This window comes from Cygnus olor, chromosome 1 (genome assembly GCF_009769625.2).
Source record: "Cygnus olor isolate bCygOlo1 chromosome 1, bCygOlo1.pri.v2, whole genome shotgun sequence".
In the NCBI taxonomy this organism is placed as follows: domain Eukaryota; kingdom Metazoa; phylum Chordata; class Aves; order Anseriformes; family Anatidae; genus Cygnus; species Cygnus olor.
In genome coordinates, this window is record NC_049169.1 from 56,098,154 (window position 1) to 56,114,550 (window position 16,397).

Sequence of the window (16,397 nt, forward strand, 5' to 3'; positions counted from 1 at the left end):
AAGCCAGCCTTTTTTTTTTTTTTTTTGGTTTGTTTGTTTGGTTTGGTTTGGTTTGTTTTTTTTTTAAATATCATTTACTTTAATTTTCTTCTTCCTTGTGGATATATATATTTATATATTTAGGAATGCAAGCATGCTTCTCTGTCACTGCGCTTGCCCCTGGGTGCAAGACCTAAGCCTTTGGGTTTCCTGATCATTGCCAGGGTCAGTTTACTGGGTGTCCTCTCCCCCACATGCACACTGCTACTAATCAACCTGAGAGATGATTAGCAAATTAAAATTTCTCTCAACACTTCTCTCGTTTACATAATTCGGATATAAAAATAACAGGACTGGTTTAGCCTCAGACCTTCCCTTTCCTTCTCCCCCTCCACCCTCCCCTTTCTCTCCCCTCTTGGGGCCCTTTCAGGTTTGATTTGTGCAGCCCACACTAAACAGTGCAAGCTGTATGTTTAAAAATGTTCATGTGCCACTGGGACGTGGAGATTATCCCTTTGGGGAAGACACTGGGACTGATTAAAAATGGAGACCGAGATGCTAGAGTGAAAACTGACATCTCATTTTGCTAGTCAAAATGGTACCTAAATAGGCTAGATTCTCTTTACCTCTTCAGGGAATTGTAAAGTACAAATACATGGAGGTGTTCGGTTAGAGAAGTCAGCAGCCTCCTCCTGTTTGGGAATTAGCTCTGATACCCCAGGAGACGTTGTCTGTCATTGCCTTTGTCCTACCCAGCCAGTCGGTATTGCAGATCTCCAGGGCATCTGTATATGCAGCTGAGTTGTGGCTGTCGTGGATCAAGGGACTCTGGCCAGTAAGAAAAGCAGTTTCCTCTCCAATGGAGAGCTGTTGCAGAGCAGCTGTGATAGGAGCGTGCCCTTCATAGCCAAAATATTCAGGTCCACTACTGCCATCACAACCTGTGGCCTTGTCTGGCTCTGGCAAAGCTCCCAAAGTTATAGGTAATAGCTCTCTGGAGCTGGGGATGCTTTGTATTGGTAGTGGCATGGTTGTCAGCATGGATTTCACGTCCCTGCTCCTTTGAAGTTGCTACTACTGACATTTATGAAGAGGACCCTGAGGGGTTAGACTGAAGATAATGGATGGAATTAGCTTTTGGATTTTCTTGGCTTATATGGAGGGTCAGGTCTTATAAAGGCACTTTGCCCAACGTAGTTTACAGCAGTCAGAAACATACTCTTTAAGCATAGAGATCTTGGGTGTATTTCTTCATTCTTACGTATGTTAGTGTCTGCACATCCCTCAAAATTTGATCTGCATAATCAAGTGTTCCTTTATTAAATGGTGTCAAGGACTACACAAGAGTTCTGGGTTTTCTCATCTCACTGCTAGAACACTAGCTCAACAGCCCACTGAATTTTCTACAGCAGGCAAGCAAACGAGCAATACCTTCTCCTTAGTGCCTCTTCCCTCGGAGTATGGTGTATAAGAGGTTGTCATGTTGAAATGGAAAACTGGCTGGGGTTACTCCCTGTTCCTTTTCAGAAAGCTCCTTCAGAGCTTCCATTGCTGATGGGGAGGAGATGCTTATCTAGCATGTTTTAAGGACAGAGACTTCAGCAATGAAGAAGCCCCATAATCCACCATAAAACTTGGTGCTGCAGTGTGGTAGCATCACGTAACGCAGGACCAAACCTCCAAGTCAGCTTAGGACCGCTTGGTGAACTTCTGGCAACTTTGCTTTCAGTGGCTTAGTTCTCGCTGTGAGAAAGCAGTACGGCAGAACAGGGTGCTCATCCAGGGAGATGGTGCTGTGTTTTCCTGTTTTGTTACTGCCCTCCAACAGAGCTCAGAAAAACAAAAATTGTAATCCTGATGTGAAGTTACCCTTCCAAGCAATTTGCTAATTGGCACACGTAGAATGAGTGCAGCATCCCCGTGCCCCACTGATGTGCAGTGCTGATCCCTGGAGTGCTTACGTCTGTCTGGTTGGACGTGTGGAAGGGAAGGCAGAGGGGTCTTCTGTTAGGTTTAGCCCTTCCTGGCCGGATTAGGGGGAAAATTAAACTGAGGTTCCCCTAGGGCTTCTGAGTCAAGGCAGGGTGGAAAGGACCCTGAGCTAGGAAGGAGTAGCTAGCGGTAGGCAAGACGAAGGGGAAATGTCCCGAGTTTGGGCTGCTTTTTCTGCATAAGTACTACGCACCGATTTCTCGTTTTCCTCCTTCTCCTCTTCCTCACTCCTTTTTTCTTTCCTGGGGCAACCATCCTGCTAGCCATGCCTTCTCTGAAGAAGGCATTCCATCTCTTTTTGGATGCATCCCACTCTGGCAGGACACCGGAATCCATAAAACAACCAGCCCCAGGCTGCAGAGGGCTTCATTTCGGATCCTAAGAAAGGTTATCATTCCTCTACAATGGGGTCAATCTGGGGGGGGCGGGGGAGAAAAAAACAACCAAAAAACCAAAACAAACGCAAACCACCCCACCTGTGTGAAGACCACTCCTGCCTGTGAAAAGCGTGCTTGCATCCACCGGAAAGAAAAGGCTGGTGAGCCCCGCCGCGGGCTGTTTGTATGATTGTTTCTTTCCACAGCTGTGTTTTTTTGAACTGCTCTTCCTGTGTTCTGTTATAGAATAGTCTTACAGGAACCAATCATTAGCGCTAAAATACCTCAGGTAGGAGTGCCAGTGTGACCTGCCAACCAATCAGATTGTGGATTGCAGTGGAAAAAACTGAATTATACTAACCATTCCAGCACCACATTAGAGATGGGAACAGAGGCTTTTTTAGGGCAGCGCAGACTCCCGTGTGATCCAAGCCCCCGCCGTAGCAGGGCGGCGTGCGTCCAGATTTCACACCGAGTGGCATTTCATTCGAAAACTATATGTGTGTAAATTCAACGGAAGGGTTAACAAGGTCATGCTTGTCCCATTACCATGTAGAAGCACCTGCTGCAATGGACGCTGTTGTCCTGTCACCTCTTTTAATTCATTCATGCTCATTCCTGGTGCACGTATGCCACCCTTCTAATACAAAAATACTGGAAACGGTTCTGGCCCTTTCTGCTTCTTAACTTCTGCTCTAGGGCACTTTGGGGGTGGAGAAGACACGCTCAAGTTACGACAAATTAAAGATCCCCAAACTGGGCTCTCCGTCTAAACTGGCAGGTGGTCAAATGTGTCCAACTGGTACCATGAGTTGCACATTTCTCTGAGGGTATGGGGATGCTCGTGGCATCGAGTAAAGAGTGCCAGCAACACGCTTTGTGCACCTGCCTAAGGCAGAAAGGAAAGAAGAAAAGGAAGGCTTATGATCATAGGATACACTGACATAGTAAGCTGTAGGTTTGGATTTCCTCATGTTCCCATTGCATTGTCAGCTAATATGGACCCAAAGAGTGGAAGAGAAGATGGGACTTGTTTTGTGCTGAACTGTATAGCCTTTACATGCTCATTTATTTCCATTAACACGTTCAGTAATTGGAATGCTGCTCTAAATTGGGATTGCAGCTTCCTATATCTTGTTTTCCCAGGTTTGTTTCATACGCCCTGAAATAACACAATATTGAGAATGCTATCATCTAATGTTATAGAAGGGATTAAAAAAATGTTTTCTTGCTTCACTGATGAGCCAAGGATGATAATATCACAGAAGAGTCATTTGAAATTTGGGCTCTGTGAACACCTGAGCAAATCCGGTTGTTTGCCAATTGAGTTCTATAGGCTCAGGCTCTCTACACGTTCTCATGGGAAAAGGGGTTCAGCACAGCCCCAGCAACACTGGCAGGTTAACAAGAGAAAGAGAACTTGAGTTAAGATAAGCAGCATTTAGAATTATGTTCACCTCTCTCACATGTTCCCCATACAATCCAAAAGACTGTACCAGAAAGAGCCAGTCTTGATTTAGACAGTCCTTTTGGTTGTTGACTGGCCCAGTAAAAATGCATAAGCCTGTTCCATAGTCAAGGCTGTTTTTAAACTGTCCCATTGACAGAAATGTCTCTGAGCTAACGTCTTCACAAGAAGCTCAGACACATCCATCTCCTTTGAGACAAGGCTAAAGATTTTAGACTGAGCCTAGACGGGTAAACCTGTCCCTGTGGGATGGCTTCACTTAAATAGATGGAGTGGGAAGGTTGCGTAGCTGTCCTGGGTTTCATGCACAATGCCACTCGATGGTGTCTTCTGTTGCAGTGTGGAGGAGTGTGGTGCAGCTAGCCAAGGGCCTTTTAAAAATGATTTCTTCTTTTATTGGGAAACACAATTGCTCATGTTTGGTGAAGATGCTCTACTCTAATACAGTTTATACTTATGAGAGTACCCGAAGTGAGTGGCATCAGAAATCGCTAGGGATGGTAGGATCTTGTAGCTGAGGTTACGGACGAGCTTTGCATACAAGTTACAGTTTTGTGTGAGCAGGAAGGGCAGGAGAAAACACCTGGTGCGTTGGACAAGCTGAGTAGGGCTTTAGATGCATTGAAGGAAGTCCATGTGGGTCCCGGGTTAAGGAGAACAGGAGCGTCAGCTGGGTGAGGTGACCTGCACAGCATCTCCTTCGTTCTGTACTGCTCCCAGAGCTTGGCAAAAGCGTTTGTGAAATCAGAAGGAGTACTAGCTGCAACTTTCCTCCTCTTGCCTTCACCCTGTTTCGGTGGACCTGCTGGTCATGCTAAACACATTGCTGTGTCAGAAACCCCCAGCTGTCCACACTCATTGCTCCTATGACAGGAATGTACCATGGCCATTATAATCCCCATTTTTGGTTTTATTTGAAGTACACACGAGTAAACTTTGCAGACCGCTTTGAGCTGAGCAGTCCTGCCCGGGAGTGTGTACCTGTATCCTGTGACATTTTTTAAAATTAACAGTAGCTTCAATTTTGCATCAGTGCATGGTTAAAAAGCAATACACATGTCAGCTATTTCTTAACTTCATTTCTCCAATGAATTATTTCTCCTGTTTTTTTTTTTGTTTTGTTTTGTTTTTTTTGTTTGTTGTGCAGTCGACTGAAGAAATGTTAACATCCCGCTCTAAATCTCTCAGTGGAGTCTCTGTTCCCTTCTCTGATATAACAGATGGGTTATTGCTTGTTATAATTATTAACATCGTGGTGTGGGACAGGGCTAGGGTGGGAGCCATTCCGGGGGGCGAGGGCGGGAGGCTGCGGGGAGTCGTCGAGGTTGGAATGTTAACTCCAGTGGTGACTGACTGTTTCCGTAATAGCAGGTTGTTGTGGCTGCACGCTCTAGTACTTGAGGCTGTGTACTTCACTGAGCTTGTGGTAGAGCCTAGGGCGAACTGCTGTCCCAAGAGAATGCTGGGATGGATAGAACTAGCCAATATGAGTCTGAACGTGGTGACTTTGCTGGTTGTTCTAGCTCCAGATGTCAGCATGCTTAGTTTTTAATTTTGATTAATAAATGTTACGCCATCCCTCCCCCCCTTCCCACACCTGATTCCAACCCTTCTTTTCTTTTTTTCTTTTTTTTTTTTTTGTTTCGGTTTGGTTTTGTTTTCCTTTACAAGAGATGTGAGTTAAAAGAGAATTACATGATAACCCTTTTCTGGTTTCAAACTGCATCTTGCTGCCATGTGTAGAGCATGTGCCAGTCACATTTGAAACGGCTTTGGATGTGAAATGTGGCTGGTAGGTGGGAGGGAGGGTGGGAATCGGGGTGGGCTGCAGCAGCCTGCCCTGCCAAAGGACAGTGCCAAGTGGAAATGTCTTCCACGCCATGTCCAAGTGACAGACCATGCCAAGAGTTCAGGAAGGTCACAAGCTTAAGGAAATGCCACAAGCTCCTAACTTGGTGAGGTTGGTAAAGGTTTAATTTGGATTGCCCCTTCCCCTTGTCTCTGTCATGTTCTGGAGGTGGAGGTAGTGGTGGCGCAACGATAGCATGCCAGAAAGAAGCCAAACCTCCCCAGACCATCAATCTGAAGTGCAGGGATTGAAACCACTAGGTAAGAGGGACAAAACCATGACAACGTTTCTTTCAAGCAGTGTGGTGATGTTTCACAGGTGATTATTTGCATGACTCTCTTCTATTAACTAGAAGATTAAAGGGTCTGCAAGTCTCTCTCCTCCAGAGTAAGAGACCATCCCCAGGAATGTTTGGGGTAGCACGCAAGCCATCGTGGGGGCAGTTCCACAAGGGCAACCAAAATGAAGTTAAAATCATGACTTCTATTTTAAAGGATGTCTAGACCAAAACAGCACTGCTGAGCAAAGACAGAGCGTGTCCTGCAGTAGAGCTGATCTTGTACTCTTAGTTACATACAGCCATAAGATTTATAGGGGAAAAAGTGTTAGAGATATTTTGAGCTGATTCTGGAGGTAAAGAGCATAAGTCTGCCTTCTGGTCCTTCCAACTTTGAAATGTCACTTAAAAGGAAAAAAAAAAAAAAAGCCAGAAGCAATCTGGAGTTTTCTGATGTTATTTATGGCTCATTGTGTTTCTGGCAAATCAAAGCCACGGTTCATTTACCATTGCTCCCCCATAGAGTTTACAGAAACGTGTTCAGAAGCATACAGTCAGAAAAGATCTAACCTGGGCTTCAGAGCTCTTTCGTGACTGCCACACAGCCTTAGCCTCTGGTCTGAGAGGTGGCAGGTGTCCGTCCCTCGTTACTGCGAGGTGCGCGGAGCAGTGGGGCTGAGCCCGGGCTTCCTCTGCCCTGAGAGCTGTTGGTGGGAATTCTGGTAGGACACTTGCAAGTCTTCCTCTGGGCCAGGATTTATGTTTTGCCAGCTCAGCTGTAACTACATATTTAGGATCTATCTCTTACCACTGTAAGCATTTTAAAGATCTTTACTACAGATGTGTAACATAGGTGTAAATGCAGCAGCAGTACAGTCTGTTCAGACGTAATTTCCCCCAACCTGTTTCTTTCTTACTCTGAGGGAGAGGAGAATGCTCTGGTTGGTATCTGTGTCAATTTGCTTGTTGGCAGCCCTTTAGACCACCAGAGATTGACTTCTCTGACCTTCTTTTACTGATTGCTTTTTGGCTTCTCTGGCTATTGATGCTTTTATGCATCTGAACCAAAAGAAATTCTAGCCTTTGGGGTCTCCCAGGCTTAGAAAAGAGACAAAGGAGAAAAAAAAAACAGGAGCTCCTCTGAATGATGCCCTTTCTAAAATACATGCTTCACAGAAAGTGCCCACCTCTGATTTCCCTAGCGTAAAAGGAAGGGGACATAGAAATTACATTGCATACAGTATTTCAGCTCTCTTCTGATTTTCCGTTCCTCCGTGCCAAATTTAGTTTCCTACAGGGATATCACCATTCTCAGGCTCACTTCAGTTTATTCCTTCTGCTAAACTGGGAAATGGAAGAGTCTCCCTAGTCCTTCTGAGCAAAAGAAGGTAGGAGTTAATGGGCAACGCTTGTGCTAGATAAGACATGGGAGCTGATGCAGTTTGAAACACTTCCTCTCTTTGTGATGTGTGTGATTCCTTTTTTTCTTTCTTTTTTTTTCTTTTTTTTTTTTTTTTGGCTCTGCGTGGGTGGACAGGTATCTGTAAAGTCAGTTCTCTTCTCTCCTGCAGGGTGGATACGCAGCCTACAGATATGCACAGCCTGCTACTGCAACAGCAGCCACGGCCGCTGCAGCCGCTGCAGCAGCTTACAGCGATGGGTATGTAAAGGGGGAGGCATCCCCGGGGGCTAGCTTGCTGTGCTTGGAGATTCGAGGAGCATTGGTCCATTACAGTACTTCTACTTTCCCCGTTTCTTTGTCTTACTTGCACTCGCACGTGCACACTTGCATGCACAACCCAACATGAAAGATTCGAGTGCACGACTTGTCTCTCTGCTCCTGGGGCAGTATTGCCCTCCGGTGTGTGTGGGCTGGCACAAATCCTGGCCTCTTCCTTATCCTGGTGGTTCTCTGGGCAAAGGAGGCAGTGTGCTTATGGCCTCAGAGTTGAGAGATCTGGTTTGCATTGCTGGCTCCTTGCTCTGTGACTCTGAGCAGGTTGTTCCATCGCTGGGTGCATTTCTCTCCCCATCCATAAAGTAAGAATGGTTCAGCTCGTACAGTACTCTCGGGCGCTTTAACATGCTTTTCTGTGTAAATGCAAAGGGTTATCATCATCAGAGTGCTTGCCTTAAGATTTTTTATCTCGTGTGCAGTAAGGCTGTGTTTTAATCTTAGCGCATGTCAGAGCTTTAAAGTTCAGACTCCCTCCTCATTCTGGAGAACCCCTTGCTGCTTTCCACTTAGCAGCTGCTACCGTGCCAGTAGCACTAGCACCAGCAGCCACTCTCCTCCCAAATTGCATCACTCGAGGTAAGGGATGCACTAACTGTCTTGTCAAGGTGCTGACCTCTTTCCTACAGGTTGAGCTCATGGCTTCTGCCACGTTCCTCCTCACAGGCCGGTCCCTCGCCCATCTCATACGGTGCATGGCAGCATGCCCATAGGCTCTCTGCGGAGAGGGGCTGCGTGCATGTGTGTGCATGTATGCATACATGTGTGTAGAAGGGCATGTTGCTTCTTCCATCACCTGTGGTCAGAAGGCTGTTTCTCTGCCCCTCCAAAGTGACTTTTTTTTTTCATATTTTCTCCCTCTCTTCAGTTATGGCAGGGTGTACACAGCAGATCCTTACCATGCCCTTGCCCCTGCCGCTAGCTACGGAGTTGGCGCTGTGGTAAGTGAGATTTTCTTCTTTGTGCTGTTTCTCATTCCTAGCACGGGCATCAGCTGTTCACTGTGTGTATCAGGTACTGAAACTTTATCCAGAAATACCTTTCCGCTGAGGGAGGAGGTCCTTAGCTGCAGTGCTGGCTCCCCAGCCATTCCGCATTCGTGTGTCTGTCTGTGTGCTCTAGGAAAGGAGCCAGGTTGTAGAAGACCAGTTATCACTCAGTCTTGTACATCTCCCTGTACAAAAGAGGTGGTTGAAGGATGACCAGAAACATCAGGAGCCAGAATGTCGTTGCTGAATCAGTATAACCGTATCAAGGAGATGGATAGAGCAAGAACCAGCAATGGCTGGAGATGCAGGACATCCTTTCTTGCCTTTTTCATTAACTTAGTTAAGAGCCCTTTAGAGCTCTGTTACACGATGAGAAATCAGCCCTACGAAAAGTGAGGGAATAAGTTGTTCATGTGACATCTTGCAGCAAAGCTGCTCCACTTGGTTCCCTCTTCCACCAGCAGAAGGATGCGGCATCCTGCCTGCCAGCAGGAGTTACACAAGGGCAGGGATGAGGTATATTGGCATTGGACGGGAGCGGCACAGCTTGCTGAAAACACATGCTTGCCCATCTGCTTCCAGGCAGTGCAGTATTTGTGTTGCTGCAAAGGCTGCAACGCAAACGTGCGCAGAGGAAAAGACACCTAAATATAGATGGCTGCAGTGGAGCACCTCGCTTTGAGCCTCAGCGCATCATGCGGATTCCCTTTAGGGTCAGTGGAGGAAAAACAGGTATTTCAAGGATACCAGGTCATCGTGTCTATTTTAGATCTCCACCTTAAGGTGAGGTGAAGAGCATCCTGGAAGTACGTGTCTGCTATCCAAAAAGTCAGTCTAGACAGCCGGCCCAGAGGTTGAGACTCGTGAGTCCCACCTCTGGTACTGAACTTCTGTGACTTGGGCTTGCCAAAGTTCATTTCCAGCTGTGAGCATGTCCTCCTGAGCTACATTTTTTGTTTTTTGCAGGCAAGGTTCTCCTCTCTTACTTCTTAGAGGGACTGATGGTCGCGGGTCAGTGCCAGGACACATCCATTAATCCTTCTGAGAGCACTTGGGCACTGTCCCTGAAGGTTTCTTCCACGTTCGCTTCCTAACAACCTCTTCTCTTCTCCTTTAATTTCTACAGGCGAGTTTATACCGAGGTGGCTACAGCCGATTTGCCCCCTACTGAAGTGACGTGAGCCCCCTGCAAGTGGGACAGCCCCCCCAGTTCATGAGGCCTGGCTATTGCAATATTTACTAGTAGAGGAACTCTATAGCAAGATGAGGAGGAAAAACAAAAAACAAAAGAGAAAATACTTTTTTATACCTCACTATGTTCTTTGAATATGTATTTTTTTTCCTTTAAATTTCTGCCTTTAATTCTTTTGTTCCAAAGATTGTGCTTTTTTGGTTGTTTTATTTTTTGTTTTTCTTTTTTTTTTTTTTAACTGTGGTAAAAATAATGCATTTCCGTGTCTGTATGTTGGTGCATAGCTTATCCTACCAATCACGGAAAAGGCGATTAGCATTAAGGAAAGCTGTTAGAAACCGAATATCATGCAATTAATCAGGAACACACAGACAGAGTTACTTCCCTGGGTCTGGTGCTTGGTGCCTGGGAGACAGGAGGACGTGAGGGAGAAGTCTCCACCTGCTGTGTTTCTGGTCTGCAGAAGGAAGCACTCTCTGGCTGTGGCTGGGACCTAAATGCTGGTGGGAAATAGTCATTTACGTGTGGAAAAGGGGGAAATGCAGAGACTTTCCTCGTTTTTTATCACCATCTGACGCGCACAGGTTTGGGACAGTTTCAGCAGTGTCAGGACTTTAGACTTGGCAAGAGAAGATTTCCTCAACCTGCCCAAAGACTTTGGCTGTTACCCGCTGTATAGGGGACAAGACTTTGAAAGGAGTTTTTGAGGAGGATGATCTTCCCCCTACACACAACTTATTCTAGCTGATTGTTGTCCATTGCTGGTGGCTGTAATTACCTTAGTTTCACATCCTCCTTTTCAAGATCTTTCTCCCTTGCTGTCCCTTTCCTCCCTCTCTTCCTCGAGGAGTGGCAGATGCAATGCACCATCACACAGAGTACCTCTGTTGCGGACAGCAAGCGGTTACAATTGCGGCGGCGAAGCCTTGATGACGAAGAAAGCTGTGGCTGAAGACTCAACCATCAGAGCCGCGCTCGGGCACGCCGAGGTCCAGCCTGCAAGGTCTCTCTCCTCCTGCTCATCCTGAGCTGCTTAGGCACTACTGCAAGTAATCTGTTCCAAATAACACGAGTGAGACAAACGAGTCATGTATAAGCTGCTGAGGTGAGGGTCACGCATGTGGGTTCGTGGGGGCGAAGAGTGTTCTTTATATCCAAACGTGATCCTGAAGTAGTTTTGTTTAGGTCAGGAGTTTGAGGGGAGGCAGAAGGAGCTTGTACAAGCTCTGAATTCATAGGAACTTCCCACCACAAGCTGTATCTAAGGCCCTTACAGAGCCACGTTGGAGACCTGGGGCCGTTTTGCCCAGCCTGCCATAGAAAGCTAACGCACCTGGGCTGCTGGGGCCGTATTGACACTACATATGATAAAATTTGGAAGTGGGGAGACTGTTCAGGGGAGGACTCCACGACTCCCAAGACCGTCCCCCTTCTGCTCTCACCAGCAGCGATCTGGCTGGGTTACAGAGCTGGCTTTTTTAGCTGACTGCAGGAGCAGTGCTGTGGCAGGGAGCTGCTGCTCTCCAGCCCTCCCCGCTCAGCCGCTGGCCCCGAGTGCTCCCAGCAACCCCGATGCTCAGAGGCAGGTGCTCTTGTGCTATCTCTAACCCTGCGTTAGCCTAACAAAACCGCACTTCTCTGCCTCAACTCTCTCAATTGGTACTGGGGTGAGCTTTTCACCCCCAGAAGGGCTGCTTGGAGCATGGGTTCGTTGGTGGAGCCTCTCCCAACTCCTGCCGTACACCTTCTTCTCCACCCACTGCTGATACCAGAATAGGAAACCTCCTGCATTTAACACTAAGCGGTGTCGGCAAGCAGAGCTCCCCGAGGAGGTGTCCTGGCCCAGCCATGCACAACCACGCATTTTTTGCTCTTCCCCGGCGAAACACATAGCCTCTCTGGGCGCAGCAGAGAGGAGGCACCTAAATGAGAAGGATGGGGAAGCCATGAGTTAAGCTAGAGACCCTAAAGCTATTGATTCTCTGGAGGAATAGCTAGAAAAAGGGGACACCAAACTGCCAGCCTGTTGGCCACCTTTTGTTGTTGTTGTTTTTTTTTTTTCTGGTTTTGTTGTTGGTTTTTATTTTTTTTTTTCCAAGCCAAAGTTTGGTTTGTTGCTGTTATGACAATTTTTTTGTTGTTTGTATATAAATATTTTAGTTAGATTGAAAACAGGGAGGGGGGAACAGGGTGTTGGGGCTTTCACAAAATCTAGGAAATGAGGGGAAATCCGGGCACGCGGGGGCTTTTGCTGAGCTGAGGGAGGGGAGGGAGGATCTGTGGTAGAAACGGTCACGCTCGCCCTCTCTGCCCCCGTCCTGCGGTTCAGTTCAGCTGGTTCTGACTGCGGCTCCCCAAAAAGCTGGGCTCGCCCTCCCCGCGTGCCCTCCCTTGCCCTGGCGGTGCAATCGTCCCCCTCCCCAGCTCTGCCTCTCTCGGGCGCAGGGCGGCCGGCCCCCTCCCTGCCTCCCAGCCGAGTCTATGCACGGCAGCTTCAGCCCACCCGCGGCTACTGAGAGTCGGAGGGCTTGCGTGCGGAAGCGCCCACCCTTTGGGGGGCTGCAGTCGGTCAGTCCTCTGCTGTAGGATCTCCGAGTGATACCTGCTCCACACCATCCAGCCTGGGGCCTCCCAGAGCCCGGCCAACTCCCGTCGTGCCCCGCAGTTCATGCCACCACGTCCCCGGCCACCCGCTCGTGGTGCCGAAGCCGGGCTGCTTGCACGGCCGGGCGCTGGAGGCGGCTCGCTCTGCGGAGCGCGGTGCCTCCCAAAAGCTTGCCCGCCAGCTGAGGCTTTGCAGCGAGGTTTCTGGAGGAGATGCTGTGCCACGGCGGCAGCGCTGCGCTTTCTTCTTGGCAAACAGCAGCTCTGGGTTCACTCAGACGCGTAGCGAACTGGCTTGAGATGGGTTCAGAGCAGCCAAGCCTTGGTTATATACCTGTCTTCTGGAGAAGCGAGGACAAAGCCTATATCTCCCTATGCAAAATGATTGACTCTTCACGAGTTAACCTGGGCCCAGACAGCAGCTAGTGCTTGTCCCGGAGATGGATCTGCAGGCGCGAGTCCCCAGGGCTTGGCTTTCAAAGGGAAAAACTGCACAGGCGGGCTGGCAAATAGCTTGCTGCTTGTGACCTTGTCTGGTGGCACCGGGATTCCTCTTGATGTGGAGGAAAAGATGTTCCTCTAAGTGTTGCTGTCTGTACTGTCTTGCAGTAGGTCTGGCCAGCACACCGTATTATACCGGTATAATTTTGGATTGAAGTGCTAATTTTTTATTTTTCTTTTTAATATGCTGGTCCGTCTTTCCTTGTGGATATAGTTGTGCTGGTACAAAGGTGAACTCTACTGGCGTAGCACGTCCTCTGCTAGGAACGCGTTACAGCAGCGCCCAGCGCCCCTGCACCCCGTTGTGACCGTCCCCGCGCTGGGCAGGCTGCCCCATGGGGTCCGGGACCTGGGGACACCAGGGAGCCCAGGCCGAGCCTCCTGCAGCCCTCTGCTCCCAGGCAAAGCAGTTGTGCAGATCCCGTGAGGTGAGCTCGGGTAGACAAAGCCACGTTTTCAAGCAGCCACCGCTCAGCTGCTGAAATGCCTGAGAGCTGCAGGCTTTGCCCGGCGAGGGCTTGCTCAGGAGCTGGAGGGCTGTGGGTTGCTCAGGGCTCTGTCGGTGATCCTCAAGGATGATGTGGGAGCAGTCGGGTCACTCCTTGAGGCTTGTTTCCCCACCCCTAAAGCGAGAGGCAGTCGTTTGTCTCCTGCCCTTGCCTCTTCTGAGATCTGTGGGTGGGAAGTGCACGGCGAGAGCTGAGGAGGGTTGTCTGGCATAGCGGAGCGCAAAGCAGAGCCTCCCAGCCCCTGCCCCGTTCGTCCCCAGCCCGTCCCCATCCACATCATCCTGACCCGGCCCTGAAGGAGTAGAGCAGAGGAGATCACGTCTGGGGGAGCACTTAGAAATGGGATAAAGGGAAAACCGAGGGCGAGCTGGGTGAGCTCTGGGTCTGGCTCCAAAGGGGAAGGAAGCCCGCAGGCAGCTGCCGGCCTGGCAGGGTCGGGGGATGCTGTCCTCGGTGCAGAGGGGTGATGTGTGAAGTGTGTTACCTGTTTGCACTGTTTTAATATAGGAGGGGGGCGGAAAAACAAGCAGCAACCCAACCTAGTGAACGCGACGAACATCCAATGTAGACTTCTTTGTGTTTTTATTTTGTCATGCTCTTGGAAAATGTCAAACATTTTGTAGTACACACCAGTGAGACTTGATTCTTTGTTGCATAAAACACTATTTTTGGTGATGTTAATGTCTGAAAAGCCTCTTCCCTCCACCCCCACCTTACTGGTTGCCCTCTCCACCCTCCAACCCCAGTAAAACTTCTCTTCTGCAAGGAAAACTCCAGTCACCGAGGCAAGCAGGAGTCTGATGGCCAGAGTGCGAAATGGGGCCCTTTCCAAGCAGGCTCTGGGGTTTCTCCCTGGTACGCGTTCCTCTAGCCAGGAGTTTGCAGGACAGCCCCCGTCCCTCTGCAGCACACGCATCAGCGGCAGACTCAACGGGACCGGGGACACCCAACTCCCGTCTCCGTTGCTGCTGCTGACCCTGGAAGGCAATTTTTTGTGGTGTCAGAAAGCTCTGGCAGCGATGGTCCTCTGGGCGCTGGGCTGAGCGCCTGCAGGGACCGGCAGCGCAGACCCGCGTCCCCCGCCGCCTCTTGGCGCCTGGTGGAACAAGGGCCCGCCAGCCAAGAGCCTCGCCTGATTACTCCAGGAGATTGCTGGTGTCTGAAGCCGTCCACCCCAATAGTGATTTGGCTGGTAGTCAGCAAAATGCCAGTTAATCTTGATTTTTTTTTTTAGTTTTAATTTTTTTCCTTCCCTGAAGTGGGTCAATAATAAGTCTCTTGCCAGGTTGCCAGCTCTTCGCTGGTGGAGGGGCTTGTTGTTTCCCCGAGGAGCGAATTGCTTACAGAAGTCAGAAATCAGGCCTCCCACAGGAGCAGTCTCGGTTTGGTCATGTTTTTCTATTTTTCTGTTCACAGTATTTTGTGTGCGCGCATGTTGTAGTTTTGGCAGCTTGGTTCGGCTGCGTTATCAAGTGACGAAATAATCCTCTCTTACCCCAGGGGATATGATTTGTTTTGGTTTCTTTTGGTTGTTTTTTTTTTTTTTTTTTCTTTTTTTTTTTTTTTTAGTATGATAAATCCTGCTTGTAAATAGCTGGAGCTAAAACCTGGGGCTGACAGCAAACGAGAACCAGGGCTGTAGAGCAACGTGGAGCTGGCGGAGCATTTTACTGACCTCACAGGCTGATCTACTTGAGACTTGGAGATTGTCCGTGCGAGGCTGAGATGCCGCAGCACCTCCAAAGGCAGCGACAGACTTGCCCCTTCACGCGGTCTCCCCAGCACCTCCCATTGCCAGGTACCGCCCGGGAGCAGGACGTGTCCCCCCGCGGGACGCGGTTCCTTCCCCTGGATCATTTCCTAGGACGCCCGAGCCGCTTGCCCAGGGTCCCATTTCCCTGCCGACTCTGGAGAAGCAGTATCTGCATCCCAGGGCTTTGTGACAGCCTCTAACTTCCCGCCCTCCCTCGTTAAGTATCATATTGTATAGTAGCTTTCAGACCATACAGTATTCATTGGGTTATTCCTATTATTATCAAGTAGCTGGAATTGTGAAGGTCGGAGTAGTTAGATCTTTAGCTTTTATTCCTTTTTTTTGTATTACTATCCATGTGTATAAATTATTGATCATGTTGCTGGCTTTTATAAACTCTAAGCAAGGGGGGGAAACCCTTCCTAACCCTTTGCAAATGGTAATGAAGCACTGTTTTTAAATAAAAGAGAGAAACACCACTCTGCTGCCTCCTGCCTCTTGTCTGTGTTGCTGTGCCCCAGGTGAGTTTCGCTGGTGCATCCGTCTCCCTGCCGGCCACCACGCGAAGAAAGGGGGGAGCTGGTTTGAGGAACGAGCCCGGAGATGTTGTAGCAGCAAGAAAGGGTGAAGCCTTGGCAAGCTACACCAGCAAAATCTCAGCCTGGTGCATTTGTGCCCCCAGCTCTCAGTAACCCCACTCTTATCCCTGCTGCCCGTTAGCAGAAAGCGCCATGTGTTTGCCGTGTGATAGGGAGCCTTTTTTTCCCTCCCCCCCCCCCCCCCAAGCCTAATCTGTGTTTGGACCTGTTAGCTTGGAAGGACACACGGCCATTTCAAATGGCAGTATCAGTGTTTTCTTTCATGCCTGTGTAGCCGGGCTCCCGCTGTTGGCGTTAGCACGGGTTTAATAGTTAACGCGCACGGCTGGAAGCCGCCGTTCTTGTGTTGGGCAGAAATCTCCTCCGGGAGCTCGGACGTGGCTTTTAATCACCGCTCCCGTTGTCCTGCCTGAAAAAGGAGCATCGGGGCAGATGAGCGGAGCTTCATTCATATTCCGTGGAGTGCTCAGAGATCCTCAAGTGAGAGATGTCGTGCAAATATATATACAAATAATCAGATGCCTTTTCCGCTGAAACGATCCTAAAAATAACAAATAATAAATCCCTGTGGGC

The 16,397-nt window shown here is 48.9% G+C and overlaps 1 protein-coding gene across 27 annotated transcripts in view; it reads left to right on the forward strand.

Annotated features, from left to right (window-relative positions):
* RBFOX2 (RNA binding fox-1 homolog 2) overlaps positions 1-15,704 on the forward strand; it is a 167,974-nt gene extending 152,270 nt beyond the window's left edge. For 15 of the 27 annotated variants that reach the window (XM_040544899.1, XM_040544895.1, XM_040544894.1 and 12 more), the window contains 4 exons: positions 2,595-2,637; positions 7,514-7,602; positions 8,546-8,618; positions 9,793-15,704. In XM_040544899.1, coding sequence (XP_040400833.1) covers positions 2,595-2,637; positions 7,514-7,602; positions 8,546-8,618; positions 9,793-9,837 — 250 coding nt within the window. In that variant the 3' untranslated portion in view covers positions 9,838-15,704. Of the gene's footprint in view, positions 1-2,594; positions 2,638-7,513; positions 7,603-8,545; positions 8,619-9,792 lie in introns of those variants that run through there. The other 12 variants (XM_040544897.1, XM_040544896.1, XM_040544890.1 and 9 more) reach the window with 5 other exon arrangements.
* The last annotated feature ends 693 nt before the right edge of the window (positions 15,705-16,397 follow it).